General features: G+C 35.0%; 1 protein-coding gene across 5 annotated transcripts in view; it reads left to right on the top strand.

Annotated features, from left to right (window-relative positions):
- Window positions 1-18,730, top strand: part of DOCK7 (dedicator of cytokinesis 7) — a 271,583-nt gene that overhangs the window by 150,148 nt on the left and 102,705 nt on the right. For 3 of the 5 annotated variants that reach the window (XM_049879452.1, XM_049879451.1, XM_049879447.1), the window contains 7 exons: window positions 1,669-1,833; window positions 3,558-3,727; window positions 12,056-12,148; window positions 13,363-13,452; window positions 14,396-14,491; window positions 18,181-18,321; window positions 18,415-18,528. In XM_049879452.1, coding sequence (XP_049735409.1) covers window positions 1,669-1,833; window positions 3,558-3,727; window positions 12,056-12,148; window positions 13,363-13,452; window positions 14,396-14,491; window positions 18,181-18,321; window positions 18,415-18,528 — 869 coding nt within the window. The remainder of the gene's footprint in view (window positions 1-1,668; window positions 1,834-3,557; window positions 3,728-12,055; window positions 12,149-13,362; window positions 13,453-14,395; window positions 14,492-18,180; window positions 18,322-18,414; window positions 18,529-18,730) is intronic. The other 2 variants (XM_049879449.1, XM_049879450.1) reach the window with 1 other exon arrangement.

Here is an 18,730-nt window from a genome sequence, read left to right as displayed (position 1 = left end):
TGCTGACCTTTTGATTAGCAGGCAGACGCTAAACCAGTGGGCCACCAGAGCTCATGAAAAGAATACAAGAAGCATATGCTACTGTTTTAAGAAATTTGGTTAGAAGAGGAAGCAGGATCGAGTGGGGCATAAGAATGGAGAGATTTGACCATGTTTATATATCTGGAAACCCTGTTGGCATAGTGGTTAAGTGCTACGGCTGCTAACCAAAGGGTCGGCAGTTCGAATCTGCCAGGCGCTCCTTGGAAACTCTATGGGGCAGTTCTACTCTGTCCTATAGGGTTGCTATGAGTCGGAATCGATTCGACAGCACTGGGTTTGGTTTTGGTTTTTTGGTGTATACCTTGAGGAACTAGTTGTGGGGTGGGGAGAAAAATAAAACATGTGGGGTGAGAGATGGTTTAATTAATGAAGCAAATCTGTAAGATAAGAGTGAAAGTCGATAGAGCGTTCTTAAATAGGAAAGGGATGCTTCTTTCTTTGGAAAGGAGATACAGATAAAGGTTTTGATAAATTTGTGATTAAAAGTTGAGGACTTTCGTACTTTGTAAGTTTCTTCTGTGAGATAGAAGGCAAGGTTTGCTAAGAAGGCAGTAGGGTGACCTGAGTTTTGAAAAGGATTATGATGATTTGGTATAGCTACTATGAGAAAAAGGAAAAGAAATTAACCAGGAACAAAGGTAAGGTTGCTTACCACACCCAGGTTTCTTCTCTAGTCTCTCTCTTCTCTAAACCTGTTGCCATTGAGTCGATTCTGACTCATAGCAACCCTATAGGATAGAGTAGAACTGCCCCATAGAGTTTCCAAGGAGCACCTGGTAGATTCAAACCACTGACCTTTTGGTTATCGGCCATAGCACTTAAACACTGTGCCACCAGGGTTTCTTTCTAAATGTCCACTTTATTTTATTATTCCACTTTTAGAAAAACTCCATTGGCTTCATTAATGTCTCATAATTGCCTGTCTTGATTAAATCGATTATAAAGTCTGAGGCTGTATTGGTCAGTACATAGTTGCTGTCCAGATAGCCCATTCATCCACTGTCCTACCAGAATTCTACAGTTTTTGCACAATTCTTGTTAAATACTCACTTGAATGACTGGGCAGGTCCTATACAGTTTTGCCTCAGCTTGTTTTTCTAGCCTGTTTTTTTCCTTCTAATCTTATTATAAGATAACTCATTTCAATCAAATTGCTTATTCAGTATTCCCTTTTCCTACATTAGTGTTTTTAATAATCCATTTTTATTGTCAATATATTTTCTTAAAACAAAAGTAATATGTGATTCTTGTATTCCGTTTAGGTTTTTAGTGTCATCTTTAAAATGAGAAGTTGCTTTTTACAGTTGGTGCATAAAATAGATACTTTCTTATCATGAACTTTCTATTGTTTTTACAAAATAATAGTTGTCTGCTAACCAATGATTTTTGACTAATCAAATCCATAATTTTTGATATTAAATTAGTAAAATGAGTTTTTCCCCTTCATTTTGTTTATAAAAGAGTTTAGTGAATACAAGATGTCATTAAATTCAACACAAATTAATGTCTTTACACACTGTGTATAATCACTATACTTAAATCATACAGAGATTTCAAAACCTTGATCTTCTTGGAACTTACAGTATAAGAAAGTTAAAGCAAAAATATTTTCCTTCTTCTTAAAAGTTAATCTAGGTCAAGCATCTTTTGAAGCCATGGCATCAATTATAAATCGACTTCATAAAAACTTAGAAGGAAATCATGACCAGCATGGCAGAAACAGTCTACTTGCATCATATATCTATTATGTTTTTCGCCTACCAAATACTTACCCTAATTCACCATCACCAGGTATTTTTTTTTTTTTTAAACCATGAAACTGTCTTACATAGATTATGTGTCCATGACAGGATCAAGATAGTCTTTCAGTTCGTAGTGTGATGCATTCATTTTTTTTTTTATTTTAATAGCAGGCATTTATTGAATGCCTGCTAAGTGCCAAGCATTATACTAGATACTGGAATTAAAAGGATAAATAAGTTACATTTCTAGGCCTGATTATTTGTATGGCTTCCTTTACTTTGAAGTAGAGATATTGGTTGAATTAATTCTTGGGAATGAACTTTGAAAATAATCTCTTATGTCTCTGGAGGCATTTTACCATTCTTTGTTAAGAGACAAAAATGTAATCTTATATTTGTCATTTGGAGTCTCATTGGGCATGGAAGAAGAAATAGGGTTGCTTGGTAGTTCTCTGATAAGTCTGTGAAACCCACAGTAATATGAATTGTTCTCTAAAAAAGCTCTCATCTCTTCATGGTCAATTCTATAAAATAGCCTTTTTGAGTATTAAAGCCCAAAGTAGTTATTCACCTTTTCTGTGACATTGGTGATAGTGGTGGTTGAGAGGGAGGTATGTCTTAGTTTTGAATGCTGTTTAGTTGTTCAGTTAGTGAGCTAATGAGTATATTGTGCATACATTTCAACCTGTTTACATACTTGTCTGTATGAGCCATCATTCATCACTAATGATAATGGTAAGTAGCCTTTTCCAGATATTAGTGATGTTAATGTTAAGAACGGTGAAAAGTAATAATGGTATTCATTATGTAATAGTAATCTGTGTTTTAGCTTACTTATTTCTTTACTTAATTGTAGAAGGAGAAGTAATTGACTCTGATACTCTGGTTCATAATATTCTATCTTGATTTTTAAAATTATAGTTTTGAGGCCGAGTATATAAGTGATTATATATAATGGTGCCTCCATTTACCCTTTTATTTAGTACACTATTAGAATTCTGCAGATTTAGTAAAACATCTTCTTTACATACTGACGCGAAAGACTATATAATTAGTTGGCAGGTGTGTATCATTTGTAAATATGACATTCAGAAAGATTTCTCTAGATAAGATTAATGGGGATAGATTTTGGCTATAATTGCTGGACATTTTTATGTTCATAGAACGTTATTTAAAGGTGTAGTCAGGCTTGATTTTAGATTCTTTGGTTTCTGTATTACCTAGGCTCTTAGAATTATACACACACACACACATCAAAAAAGATGCCATTTTGTTATCATTCAGATTGTCACTGATGAAGATAGGGAAATAAAGCAGTCTCATTTTAGAGAATGTTTACAGTGTATTGGCTCTCCCTGTGGTTACTGTGTATCAAAGGACAGAGCAGGAGGGGTGGAAAAAAGGAAGAAACATTGGCTAGAGCATTTGGGGTCCTAGGTACACCTATATCTAGTTGGATGTAGTGTGTGTATTTTTAATTGTACATGTAATATATAATCAATGTTTTTAATTGTATATGTAATATACAATCACAGAAGAATTGAAGAGATAATGATTTTATTTGTAATCATGTTTTTGTCAACTACTATAAAATAGAGTATCTTTGTAGCTATCATTAGGTCTTCAATGTTTTTATTTTTTATTATTCATAGTATTTTTTATTTAGAAACATGCAATTCATGACCTTTGTGAAATTTTAAAAGTGTCATATTTTTTTTCCTGACTAATTTTTTTTGTTTGTTTAACAATGTGCTATTTTATGTACACTTCTAGGCCCTGGGGGCTTGGGAGGATCAGTGCATTATGCCACAATGGCTAGATCTGCTGTGAGACCCGCAAGCCTTAATTTAAATCGCTCCCGGAGCCTTAGTAATAGTAATCCAGATATATCTGGGACTCCTACATCACCAGATGATGAAGTACGGTCAATCATTGGCAGTAAGGTAAACTGAAGATATTGGTTTGAAAATTTGGTTTTCAGTAACTAAACAAATGAGAAATGTCCAATTGCTTTAATTTATTCTTAATTTTCAAATGTATTTGAGTTAGTAATAATCAAGAAAGTATGCATTTCTGTCCTATTAGTAAGCACTAAGTATTTTATGTTTCTGGTCTGGGTACTCAGAAATTTCTATCAAAATTTAAAATTTATCTAGGATTACCAGGCACCATACACTTGCTCTTTTCTGTCTGATACTCTGTCCTGTGAAAAATGGCTAAATGAATTTTCTCTTGAATTAAAAAGTGACCCGTGTGAGTGCTGTGTAAAAGAGACATGTCATCATTGATTTAAAATATTCTCCCCCTTCTCTAGAAATTGTCAAGAATAACGGTTAGCTTTGATTAATAATGGAATTACATTTCAGATGGAAAATTCTAAGTAAGGTGCTCCAGAGTTAGAAAAGTATGATTCATTTAATGATGATTAATGATTATCCTGGAGTCCCTGAGTGGTGCAACTGGTTAACATCCTTGGCTACTAACTAAAAGGTTGGCAGTTCAGGTCCACCCAGAGGTGCTTTGGAAGAAAGGCCTTGCAATCTACTTCCAAAAAATCAACATTGAAAACCCTGTGGAGCACTGTTCTACTCTGACACACATAGGGTTGTCATGAGTTGGAATGGACTCAATGAAAAGTGATTTTTTAATGATTATCCCAGACAGTAGGCGAGAGGTCAGCTAGTATGATACAGCCATATTTTATTCAAAGCATCTCTCTTAATTACCCCAAAAATATACTTAAGGAATAAATAGCTATTATGGTTATCAATACAAAGTACAAAAATTATTCAAAGTTTAAGTAAGATGGACAAAAACGCAGTAATACTGAGACCAAGAAATTATGTCATATTTATGTTTTGACTAAACCTTTTCAAACTTTATTCTACTGTTGTAAAGGAGGTAGATATCATTATTTTAGAATCATGGCTAATCTTTTTTTCCTTTCTAACACCTTTTTCTCCATCCTCCTTATCACTTTATCTCCTACTTCCTTAAAAAAATTGAAACTATCAAAAGAAAATTTCAGACTTTTACTACCATATCTACCTAGTACTATCTACAGCCCAGTATTTAATACTCTGCCTTTCCACCTGTTGCTATAGATGAACTATCCATTCTTTCCACTTATATTACAAACTCTTATGCCCTCTTACCTACTCAAGATCCTCACTGTAGCAGTTGTCCCATCTCTCTCCTACATCATCAGTTTTCCCCTATCTGATGAATCATTCCATTTGCATGTATGCTATCATTTCTTGGATTTATAGCAATCATCTAGTATTTCTGCTGCTAGCTTCTTCATCATTTCTCTGCTACCCCTTGTGGTAGAATTCTTTAAAAGAGTTCTCTATACTTTTACCATTGCCAATTCTTTTACTCCCATTCTCTTAACCCTATATCACACAGATATTCCTTCCACCTTCCCCCAGAACTGACCGTGTTCATATCACCAATGCCTTTATGTTGCTGAATTCAATGAGCCATTATCAGAACTCGACTTACTCCGCCACTCATCTGTCTGTCTGTCGTTCTGTGGTGGCTTGTGTGTTGCTGTCATGCTGGAAGCCATGCCACCAGTGTTTCAAATAACCAGCAGGGTCACCTATGGTGGGCGAGTTTCAGCAGAGTTTCCAGACTAAGACAGAACAGGAAGAAGGACCTGATGATCTACTTGTTAAGAAAAATGGCCAGTGAAAATGTTATGAATAGTAATGGAAAACTGTCTGATGTAGTACAGGAAGATGAACCCCTCAGGTCAAAAGGTACACAAAATATGACTAGGGAAGAGCTGCCTCCTCAAAGTAGAGCCGACCTTAATGACGTGGATGGAGTCAAGCTTTTGGGACCTTCACTTGCTAATGTGGTATGACTTAAAATGAGAAGAAACAGCTGCAAACATCTGTTCATAATTGGAATGTGGAATGTACAAAGTATGAATCTAGGAGAATTGGAAATTGTCAAAAATGAAATGGAATGCATAAACATCGATATTCTAGGCATTAGTGAGCTGAAATGAACTGGTATTGGCCATTTTGAATTGGACAGAATTGATGAGGAATGGCATCACATTCGTCATCAAAAAGAACATTTCAAGATCTATCCTGAAGTAAAATGCTGTCAGTGATAGGATAATATACATACACCTTACAAGGAAGACCAGTTAATACAACTATGATTCAAATTAGCGAACCAACCTCTAAGGCCAAAGATGAAGAAATTGAAGATTTTTACCAACTTCTCAGTCTGAAATTGATCAAGCATGCAATAAAGACGCACTGATAATTACTGGTAACTGGAATGCAAAAGTTGGATTCAAGAAGATCAGTAGTTGGAAAATATGGCCTTGGTGACAGACATGATGCCGGAGAACGCACGATAGAATTTTGCAAGACCAACGACTTCTGCACTGCAAATACCTTTTTTCCACAATATGGTGACTGTACACATGGACTTTTGGCAGATGGAATACACAAGAATCAAATTGACTGCATCTGTGGAAGAAGATGATAGAAAAGCTCAATATCATTAGTCAGAACAAGTGTTGGGGCTGATTGTAGAACAGGCCATCAATTGCTCATATGCAAGTTCAGGTTGAAACTGAAGAAAGTTAAAACAAGTTTGTAAAAGCCAGAGTAAGACCTTGAGTACATACCACCTGAATTTAGAGACCATCTCAAGAATAGATTTGAAACGTTGAACACTAATGACCGAAAACCAGATGAGTTGTGGAATGACATTAAGGATGTCAAACATGAAGAAAGCAAAAGGTCATTAAAAGGACATGAAAGAAAGAAGAGAACAAAACGGATGTCAGAAGGGACTCTGAAACTTGCTTTTGAACGTAGAGTAGCTAAAGTGAATGGAAGAAATGAGGAAGTAAAAGAGCTGAACAGAAGATTCCAAAGGGTGGCTTGAGAAGACAAAGTAAAGTATTATAATGAAATGTGGAAAGACCTGGAGTTAGAAAACCAGAAGGGAAGAATACTCTTGGCATCTTTCTGAAGCTGAAAAAACTGAAGAAACAATTCAAGCCTCGAGTTGCAATAGTGAAGGATTCTGTGGGCAAAATACTGAACAACACAACAGGAAGCATCAAAAGAAGATGGGAGGGGAGTACGCAGAGTCACGTACCAAGAAGAACTGGTTGAAGTTCAGTCATTTCAGGAGGTGGCATAAGATCAAAAACCGATGGTACTGAAGGAAGAAGTCCAAGCTGCACTGAAGACATTGGCGAAAAAGAAGGCTCCAGGAAATGATGGAATGCCTATAGAGATGTTTCAGCAAGCAAATGCAGTGCTGGAAGTGCCCCCTTGTCTATGCCAAGATATTTGGAAGACAGCTTCCTGGCCAGCTAACTAGAAGATATCCGTATTTGTGCCCATTCCAAAGAAAGGTGATCCAACGGAATGTGGAAATTATCAGATAATATATTAATATCACATGTAAATAAAACATAGCTGAAGACAACTGAAGAACAGTTGCAGCAGTATATCCGCAGGCAGTTGCTAGAAAGTCAAGCCAGATTAGAAGAGGACTTAGAATTAGGGATTTCATTGCCGATATCAGATGGATCTTGGCTGAAAGTAGAGAATACCAGAAAGACGTTTACCTGTGTTTATTATCTATGCAAAGGCATTGTTTGTGTGGATCATAACAAATTATGGATAACACTGGGAAGAATGGGAACTCCAGAATGCTTAGTTGTGCTCATGTGGCCCCTGTGCATATACCAAGAGGCAGTCATTTGAACACAACAAGGAGATACTGTGTGGTTTAAAATTAGAAAAGGTGTGTGTCAGGGTTGTAGCCTTTCACGATACTAATTTAATGTGTATACTGAGCAGATAACCTGAGAAGCTAGACTATATGGAAAAGAATATGGCATCAGAATGGAAAGGAGGAGACTCATTTACAACCTGTGTTATGCAGATAACACAACCTTGCTTGCTGAAAGCTAAGAGGACTTGAAGCACTGACTAATGAAGATCAAAGACTATAGCCTTCAGTATGGATTACACCTCAACATATAACGAAATCCTCACAACTGGACCAATAAGCAACATCGTGGTAAATGGGGAAAAGACTGAAGTTGTCAAGGATTTCATTGTACTTGGATCCACAATCAATGTCCATGGAAGCAGCAGTCAAGAAATCAAACGCTGTGTTGCATTGGGCAAATTTGCTGCAAAAGACCTCTTTAACGTCTTAAAAAGCAAAGATGTCACTTTGAGGACTAAGTGCACCTGACTCAAGCCATGGTATTTTTAGTTGCCTCATAATGTGTGCAAAAGCTGGACAATGGATATGAAAGATAGAAGAATTGATGCCTTTGAATCATGGCGTTGCTGAAGAATATCAAATATACCATGGGCTGCCAGAAGAATGAACAAATCTGTCTTGGAACAAGTACAGTCAGAATGCTCCGTAGAAGTGAGGATCGTGAGTCTACGTCTACGTACTTTGGACTTGTTACAAGGAAGGGACCATTACCTGGAGAAGCACACCATGCTTGGTAAAGTAGAGGGTCATTGAAAAAGAGCAAGACCCTCAAGGAGATGGATTGTCACAGTGGCTGCAACAATAGCCTCAAAGATAACAACGGTTTGTGGGGATGTCACAGAATTTGACAGTGTTTCATTCTATAACATGCAGGGTCGCTACGAGTTGGAACTGACTTGACAGCACCTAACAACAACAGCACTCTTGGTTTTCCTCTTACCTTACAGCTTTTCAGTATCCTTTGTAGATTCTTCCTTTTCTGATCTCTTAATTGGGAAGTTCTGCAAGCCTCTGTTCTTGTTTTTGCACTGCACGTCTCTTTGGTTTTCCTCACTTCTTTTCCTCCACTTAGTGATCTTATTGTGTCCCATGAGTTCTAATATGCTGATGACCCCCAAACTATATTTCTAGTACAAATCTCTCTTTGCAGTTCTAAACTCAGCTGTCTTTTAAAAATAATTTTCTTCAGATTTGGATCTATTTTAATGGTAAAAAATACCTACCCCGTCTACTACTAGTACCATCCTTGTCTGAGCTACCATCATCTGTCCCTGAATTATTGTAATAGCCTTCCAAATGGTTTCTTGCTTCCATCCTTGCTTCCTTACACTCTGTTCATAACATAGCAGCCACAATTTTGCTTTAAAAACTTAAGTCAGAATATGTCATTCCTCTTAACAAGATCCTTCTGTGATTAACTCCATTACTTCTTTAAGTGTTTGCTCGGAACGCCACCTTCCCAGTGAGTTCTCTTCTGATCACCTTATTTTAATGTATAACCATTGCCTCTTTCCCCTCAGCTTTGTTCTGGGACTTCCATTCTCCTTATTCTGTTTTTTCCCCCTCATAGTAATACCTTTTAATATAGCATATGAATTACATATTTTTTAGGCTTATTTTTTAGTGTTATCTTCCTTTACCAGGCTGCAAGCTCCATGAGGGCAGGGATATTTGTTCACTTATGTGTCCAAAGCACATAGAGCAATGCCCAGCGTATTGATGGTACTTGGTGGATATTTGTCTAATAAGTGAATGTTAGTCAACATTGAGTATCCGTGAGAAGAATAAAAAACTACTTTTTGAAAAACTGGATTATACTTTTGTTTGCCCTCTTACTATCAGAATTAATTATATATTTCAGGATCTTCAGTGATGAGACTTTCTGAAAATTTTGGTTATACTTCATTCCCTAATTTTAAATGCAGAACTTCTAAAACTCAAGCATACCTGTGTGACATGAACAGGTTTTTATTACCGTAGTGGCTGTAAAAACATATCTGTGAGACTTTCTTTGTGATTATTTTGTCAAAAATATCTGTTCTTTCCTAATCCTAGCAGTAATCTTTAAAATTTAATTATGTAAATGTATGTTTACATCCGGTTCAAATTTCATTTCTTTGAATCAAATGCCAGTGGAATTTTACATTGATATATAATTTAATTCAAATATCTTTCTTATTTTTTCATTTAGTTTTTAAATACTTTGAGCTTACTATGTACTGGGCATTAAGCTTGGGACTTGTAGATACAAAGCCAGATCTTAATATTATAACGTGTATAGTGATGTGAAATCAAATATAGTATGAACCTTACGCAAGGAAGGAGCCTACAAATACTACAAATATTACAAAATTAGTAATATTACTTGGATGTGACAAAAAGAAAAAAAAAAACAACACATACTTTCACCCACATGCATACATTTTGTTAATCTATGTTACTTGGAGATCAGTAAACATGAAGTTATTACATTAGTAAATATCACTGATAAATTTTCTTACCTAAAAAAAAAAGGGGGTGTTTAATTCTTAACTTTATAACACATAATTATGGAAATTATTTGCTCTATAAAATAACAGGCCACATGTTTCTTTTAAATATTTAGCTTTCACCTGAGGTGATTTTAACTCTTCAGAGCATCAGTATTGTGGATGTAAAATCCAATTAAAAGTTCAAAAAGAGATTTATTGTTTAATCTCATAGTAGTAATTAGCATGTGCTCCAGTTTTAAAGAAAGTAATTAAGCAGTGAGTTAAAAAGTGAATTTTGGCATTCAGAAAAGTTATTGCTGTTCTTTTTTGTGGAAATTTACAGTAGAGAGAAGAGCACAATTGTAATTTTGCAGAAACCAGGTGTGTACGGTTTGTTATAACATGAGTAAATGATGGTAAACATTGAAAATGGCAGGAGGAATTTCATATTTTCTAGAGACATAATTTTGGAGATTGATGAAAATTTTGTATTATCTTACCTAAAACCCATATTGCTTGCCGATTTTATTTTAAGCATATTGATTACATGATTTTATTAGTATTTGAATATTATCTAATTTATTTTGCTAGGAAGCATTTTTTTTTTTAATGTTTGGAAAGATTTTTTAAAAACTATTTTTTAGAGTTTACTATATTCCAGGCATTGTATTTAGTAATGTAATTTCATTATTTCATTTGATCCTTAAAATATGAGGGAGACACTATCAGTATCCCCAGTGTATAGCTAAAAAACTGAAAAAGAGATTAAGTAATTTATCTTAGATTTTATAGCTAATTAGCAAGAGAGTCTGGATTTCACCCTTAATTACTACCTTACACATTCATTGTTAAAAATGAGGAAAAATGAGTGATTATATTACACTTCAATTTTTCTGTATATTTTGATAAAATAGGGAAAAGAGAAAGGGAAATACTTTCACCCAAACTGAAGCCTTTGAGAATTGCAGTTTGTTTCTCTTTCCCCTCCCTGTTTGCCTCCATCCGTCACTTCCAGTCCGTCTCCCTTTTCTTCTTCCTTTCTTTCAACTTCCCATGAAGTATTTAAAATATACTGATGCTTGGGCTTACTCCCAGAGATTCTGATTAAATTGCTTTGAGGTAGAGCCCTGCACATTTGTGGTTCTAGACAGAGGAGATTGCCATTGTTAAAACTATTTCTTTACTTTTACCTCGCCTTTCTTTGGTGCTTTCTTGTTTGGGCCTATACTCAATACTATCTTACTATCAATACTGTCTTAAATTAATGATGGCAGTGATGAAGATATAATTCCTATAGATATCCCTGGCATAGAATTTTTCCTTATAATATTTATATAAAATAGTAGCCCAGTACATTTGATTACAGCAAGCATAATAAAACTGAACATAATCCCAGATTCACCATCACTTTTAGGAAGGAGCGAAGTTTGAAATTTGTTATAATTTAGTTGAATTAGATTTTACTTACTTAGTCTAGTTGCTTAATAGCTAATACTGCATTTTGCTTATCCCTAAAGGAAAGTAAAAGAAAAGGTAAGGTCAAGTAGGATTATGGAGTATCAATGCACAGTAATTTTCAATTGATGAGAAGTGGAATGAAATGAAATGATCTTATGAAAAAATGAGCATGCTTCTATTTTTTCCTTAAAACTCCAGTTAAATTCAGAGGAAATTACCTATTTTTTTTTTTTTACCTCTACCATCTTTAAAAGGAATGGGAGTTGTGGGGATGGCACTGTGGGAACTGTATTTATTGGTATTTCCAGGGGAACCCTTTACATAATGAGGAATTACCTTTAAATGTTATACTTGATGTTCTTTGTGATTTTTAAAAAAATCATGTATTAAGATTATTTGAGTGAACTAATACTCTGTTGGTGCATAAAAATTTTGATTGCTTTAACAGTACTAATGAAAAACATGTCTGCATTGGAAAGTCTAGATTTCTTTAAGAATAATTTATGGCATGCAATATGTAATATTTCTTTCCTTTCCAACTGCTTTCTATTATATGCTTAGGGTTTAGATCGCTCCAATTCCTGGGTTAACACTGGTGGTCCAAAAGCTGCCCCATGGGGATCCAACCCCAGTCCAAGTGCAGAATCAACACAGGTGGTGTTTACATTAGAGGCTTCTTTATTGGCTGCTGACGTTTCCCTTTAGAACATTACTTTTTAGTATATACTGTGATTTCAGTGGCTTGCTTTTTTTCATAATTTAAAAGTGTGTATTTTTGTTTACTTAGCACATTTTCCAACTACTGCATGAATACCACCAATCGCACCAGTAATGCTCTCCCTTTCTCCTTCCTGTCTCCTCCTCCTCTCCTCCTTTCCGCCGTATATACCCTGTCAGTATTTCAGTGCCTGCTGCCTGTGCAATTGATGGCTTTTGTAACAGTTTCTACTTCAGGGGTAGCACACATTTAGTAGGATTTTTTTTTTTAATGGGATAACACCCCAGTTTTTTCATTTGCTTTTCGTTTTAAATGTAGCTGTTGTATCATTTTCATTTAGCATTTACTGTCTAGTCGTGTTTTTCATAATCACTGAGTAGAAAGACTGGTAATAAGCTGAAATTAAATATGAACAGTGTATTAAGATTGATTCCCATGCTGTAATGCTAAATGCCAGAAGCAAAAATTCATTTTAATTTGAACTGTGTTGCAAAGTATGAAATTTTTTGTAATTTAGTTGAATTAGATTTTGCTTACTTAAGTCTAGTTGCTTGGTAGCTACTACTGCATGGTGCCTCAAAATATACTTCTCATCTGTGTGGCTTTGGAGGAAAAATTTTTTATTCTTGAAGAAAAATTTAAACCCATGTTTAATATTATAAATGATTTTAATATTATAAATGATACAGCATATGGTACACCTAAATAGTAGTTTTTTATAGTAGTGAAAAAGCAAAAGAAATCATTTTAAATCTTTTATTTCCTTTATTGAAATAAAACTCTTAATTTCTTTTTTGGTCTAAGACCAGTTGAGAAGTATATCTTTACTATTTATATTTTCTTACTCTGTATGTGCATGTTTATATATAGATCACAGAGAAAAAAATTCATTCTTTGCAGCACTCTGAATATTATGTAGCCATTAAAATATTCTTTTTAAAGACAAAATATGTAGAAGCCATTTTTATACTTCTAATGAATTGTCATTATAGCAGCTTAAAATGATGAAAATGAGATCAGGAATAAAATAAATGGTTTTTGAAACCATGATAAAACTCTATTTTAAAAAGTGTACATAATCCTTGAGCTGCAAAATCATCCACAGCAAACTTTAATGTTATCTCGTCATTCATTCATCTTCACTCCATAGGCTATGGATCGAAGTTGTAATCGTATGTCCTCGCACACAGAGACGTCAAGTTTCTTACAAACATTAACGGGACGTTTACCAACTAAAAAGGTAGATCCATATGAAGACAGTTCATGTAGGGGGAATGTAATTCCAGCAATTAAATTGATGTAAAATTTCTTTACATAATCCATATGAGATGTTACAATAATTGCATTGTGTCTAAAAATACATCTGAGCAAGCAGTGCTTGCCTGAAGCCTTTTTGGACACACCTCTCCAGTGTAGGTTCTTTTACATTATGGTATTATTTTTATCTTGTGGGATTGGCTATTTTCAGAGTTTAATGAATTCATATTTAATCATCAAATTTTAGTACAAAGAATGTATCAACTCTTAATTCTGTTTCTGTAACTGCTTTTGTTTTGTGTTTTGAATCTCCAGGGAAAGGACGATGAGTTAGAAAAATTATCACTCTTAGTAAGATATGCTGATTTGCTTCCCTTATGCACAGTTTTGTTAGTCTTTTCTCATATTAATATACACTAATTTGCAAATGCTTTGTATGCATATCCATTGTAAGGCAGGAATTTTCTTTCTTTTTTTTTTTTTAAACAAGATTTTAAATACCTGAGAGAATTAATGGCTTATATCAAAATTCAAATTTTTAAAGGTATTTCCTAAATTGTACCAGCAAAGTTGGTGACTATATATGTTAATATGCATATTTAAGGCAGAAACAAGATCTTATTTGTAACTGTGGTTTTTGGCCTAGTTTCTGTTTGTAGGTACAATTTAGGAGGCTACTTCTCACTTGTCCTTTTAAAATTACATTTTACTCGAAGATAACATGTAATTTTTTTCAGCTTTTGAATACCACTGTCTTACATGCATAAATAGTCGTTTCGTTAATGGGTGTTTTCACCGCATCATTGGATGGTTCACATGCTTTGTTTTGCTTATTCTCATGTCATCATTTGTATCTCCATTATTATTTAGTTTGCGTTAGCAGCAGATTTGTTCTTGATACTAACTTTGGATTTACTTTTGGATAGCTTTTTCATGAGGAGCTGGCTTTGCAGTGGGTTGTTTGCAGTGGCAGCGTTCGGGAGGCAGCTTTGCAACAAGCCTGGTTCTTTTTTGAGTTAATGGTGAGCAAACTAAACACATTCTTTCTTTAATTTTTTTTTTTTTCTTAGTGACAGTTTTATGGTAATTCACTTTTTATCCTAGTAACCCTTTTCTGCAGTGTATCTTTTGGTTATACATGTGCCTCCGAGACAAAATTACATGTGTTATACCTGTAAATAAACATTGTGGGCATTCAGTACAGTTTCTGTAGAACTATAAAGTTAGAAGCTCACTTTAACTCCATTTCTTCAGAGATGGTTGCAGAAGCTACTGTCTTTTTTAAAAAAACTTGTGGCACGTTCTTTCCTAGTGTGAACATGCAAGTGCATAATGGTCGTACTCTAGATTTTGTACCAGGCAGAGATAAAAAGAGCTTTATAGAACTACTCACTGCTAAGAAAGCTGTTAGGGAAGTGCCAGCTATGGCCAGTTAAAAAAAGGCAAATCAAAACACTTTTGCTGATTCAGTAGATGTTATAAATGAATAAAAGAATAATAGATTAATATTTTAATAAATGCATAAATAAATAGGCATATGTATATAAATATTCCATGGTCAAAAGGAACTTTCAGAATCACTTCTGACATCCATTTTGGTCTTTTCTTTGTTTCTTGTCTTTTCAATGACTTTTTGCTTTCTTCATGTACAATGTAGAGTATGAATATAGAGTAGCTAAAGTGAATGGAGTGAGTGGAAGAAATGATGAAGTAAAAGAGCTGAATGGAAGATTTCAAAGGGTGGCTGGAGAAGACAAAGTAAGGTATTAGAATGAAATGGACAAAGTCCTGGAGTTAGAAAACCAAAAGGGAAGAACATGCTTGGCATTTCTCAATCTGAAAGAACTAAAGAAAAAATTCAAGCCTTCAGTTGCAATTTTGGAGGATTCTTTGGGCAAAAATTGAATGACATAGGAAGCATCAAAAGAAGATGGAAGAATACACAGTCACTGTACTAAAAAGAATTGGTTGACTTTCAACCATTTCGGGAAGTAGCATATAACCAGGAACCGATGGCACTGAACGAAGAAATCCAAACTGCACTGAAGGCATTGACAAAAAGCAAGACTCCAGGAATTGACAGAATATCAGTGGAGATGTTTTAGCAAACAGATGCGACACTGCAAGTGCCTACTTGTCTATGCCAAGAAATTTGGAAGTCAGCTGCCTGGCCAACTGACCAGAAGAGATCCATATTTGTGCCTATTCCAAAGAAAGGGGATCCAACGGAATGTGGGAATTATTGAACAATATATTAATATCACACATAAGTAAAATTTTGCTGAAGATAATTCAAAAGTGGTTGCAGCGGTACATCAACAGGGAACTGCCAGAAATTCAAGCTGGATTTAGAAGTGAACGTAGAATGAGGAATATCATTGCTGATGTCAGATGGATCTTGGGTGAAAGCAGAGAATTCCAGAAAGACATTTACCTGTCTTTTTTTGACTAATCAAAGGCATTTGACTGTGTGGATCGTAATATTATGGATGACATTGCGAAGAATGGGAATTTGCATTATACTTAATTGTGCTCAGAAGGAGCCTGTATGTAGACCAAGTGGCAGTCATTCAAACAGAGCAAGGGGATACCGTGTGGTTTAAAATCAGGAAAGGTTACATCAGGTATTCTTTCACCATACGTATTCAGTCTGTATGCTGAGCAAATAATCTGAGAAGCAGGACTATGTGAAGAATGGGGCATCAGGATTAGAGGATGATTCATTAGCAGCTTGCGATATGCAGATGGCACAACCTTGCTTGCTGAAAGCTAAGAGGACTTGAAGGGCTTATGGATGAAGATGAGGATGAATTACACCTCAACATACAGAACACAAAAATCCTCACAACAGGACCAATAAGCAAAATCATGATGAACGGAGAAAAGATTGAAGTTGTCAAGGATTTCATTTTACTTGGGTCCACAATCAATGCCCATGAAAGCAGCAGTCAGGAAATCAAATGACACATTGCATTGGGCAAGTCTGCAAGAGACCTCTTTAAAGTGTTGAGAAGCAAAGATACCACTTTGAGGACTAAGGTGCACATGACATGACCCAAGTCGTGGAATTTTCATTCACCCCATATGCCTGTGAAAGGTGGACAATGAATAAGGAAGACCGAAGAGGAATTGATGCCTTTGAATTACGGTGTTGGCAAAGAATATTGAATATACCATGGACTACCAGAAGAACAAACTTATCTGTCTTGGAAGAAGTACAGCTAGAGTGCTCCTTGGAAGCAAAGGTGGCGAAACTTTGTCTCACATTGGTTGGACATGTTACCAGGAGGGCCATCATGCTTGGTAAAGTAGAGGGTCATCGGAAAAGAGGAAGACCCTCGACAAGATGGATTGACACAGTGGGTGCAACAACGGGCTCAAACACAGCAAGGATTGTGAGGATGGCGCAGAACCCGGCAGTGTTTTGTTCTGTTGTACTATGTGGCTATGAGTCAGTACCATCTCCATGGCACCTAACAATGACAACATATAAATAAACAAAAGCAACATATATCAAGAGTGCACAATGTGCTAGTACTGCTGTATGGCCCAGTTATTACTCTGGCACAGAGTGCTTAAAAACTTGCTTATGTGTGCACAGCTTGGAGGTAACAGAGCTAGAATTCAAACTCGGGTATTTTGGCTCTTGGGACTTCCTCTTTTCCACTGGCCCTCCACTTTACCAAACATGATGTTCTTCTAGAAAGCTGAAATCATTGGAACTTTTTTATCCAAACAAACAAAAAATATGTAAAAAGATAAATGAGAAGCAAAGGGGGAAGAAAACAACAACAAAAAGTAAAGAAAAGAGAAAAAACAAAGGGAGCTTCCAGAATGTATAGGGTCATTTTCAGAATTGAATGTTGTGTATATTAGAAATACGAAGACATTTTTCTCTAGCAATTTAATAGTCTAACAAAAGTAAATAAATCAGTGAATTGGGGACCTCACATAAGTGGATGCTCATTTTTTTCTTTAGAGAATAAACAAAATTTACATTTCATGTATTTTTAATATAAGATCAAGATTGTAATTTTGACTTATTTTTTTGATAGTTTTACATGTATTTCAGGTTTCCTAAATATAGTCTAAAGGCCACTGTTTAAGATGTGGCTCTTTATTTGCTAACTGTAGAACCTTACCTTTAGTCTCCCTGAATTTCAAATTCTTTATTACCATTACCGCAGTGTCATGCTAAGAATCTCTATCTAAAAGCACGTTATAAACTTAAATCACTGCTAGTTTTTATCTAATATTTATTATTAATATTTTGTCATCAATGATTTATTGTACATCTAGTATATACCACTATATGCTGGATGCTGAAGACACTACAGTGAAGACAAAATTTCTAATCTCTTAAGGCTTAACAGTTTGGGGGTAGAAAATGGCCAAATTGTGGAGGCTTGGAAAATTTCCGTTAAAAAAAATTCACCAGATAAAATTTTGTTATTTTGACATATACAGAATGTTTTTTCCTTTTAATAGGATTTTATGAAGCTGATGCAGTTATTGAGTTGTACTGTGTTTAATTTTTCTTTGGGGAATACAAAATATTGTAGGGAACTTTTTCAAAGTATTTGTGGGTATCAAATTATTTCAGCTATTTTTTAAATCACAAGGTACAGGGAAAAAATAACCATAATGTTTAGAATTATACTAACTGTTAATACATAAGAAATTAATGCTGATGGCTTATATCTTTTTTCAGGTAAAGAGCATGGTACACCATTTATACTTTAATGATAAACTTGATGCTCCAAGGAAAAATCGTTTTCCAGAGCGTTTCATGGATGACATTGCTGCTCTTGTCAGCACAATTGCTAGTGATATAGTTTCACGATTTCAGAAGGTAATGATAAATTACTTTTTTCAATTAAATCTCTCTTTCAAGCTAAGATTAAAGTATCATATTTTTGTTTTTGCTCTTTATTCATTTCCTCAGGACATAGAAATGGTTGAGAGACTCAACACAAGTCTGGCATTCTTTCTCAATGATCTGTTGTCTGTTATGGACAGAGGATTTGTCTTTAGCCTTATAAAATCCTACTACAAACAGGTAATGCATAATTAGTAATCAAGTAATTTAAATACTGTGTTCTTTTTGGGGGCAGGAGCTAAGGGACTTTCAAGAACACATGTAAATACTGATGTTAAAAAATGTAACATGTTTTTAATAGTTAGGCAAAAATAAATTGCATTAGTTTTATTAGTGCTCAAAGATTGTGGCAAGTTGCTATTAGTACAGCCTACTTTTCCCT

This window comes from Elephas maximus, chromosome 3, assembly GCF_024166365.1.
Source record: "Elephas maximus indicus isolate mEleMax1 chromosome 3, mEleMax1 primary haplotype, whole genome shotgun sequence".
Lineage (NCBI taxonomy): Eukaryota > Metazoa > Chordata > Mammalia > Proboscidea > Elephantidae > Elephas > Elephas maximus.
This window is presented reverse-complemented; position numbering and strand designations above follow the sequence as displayed.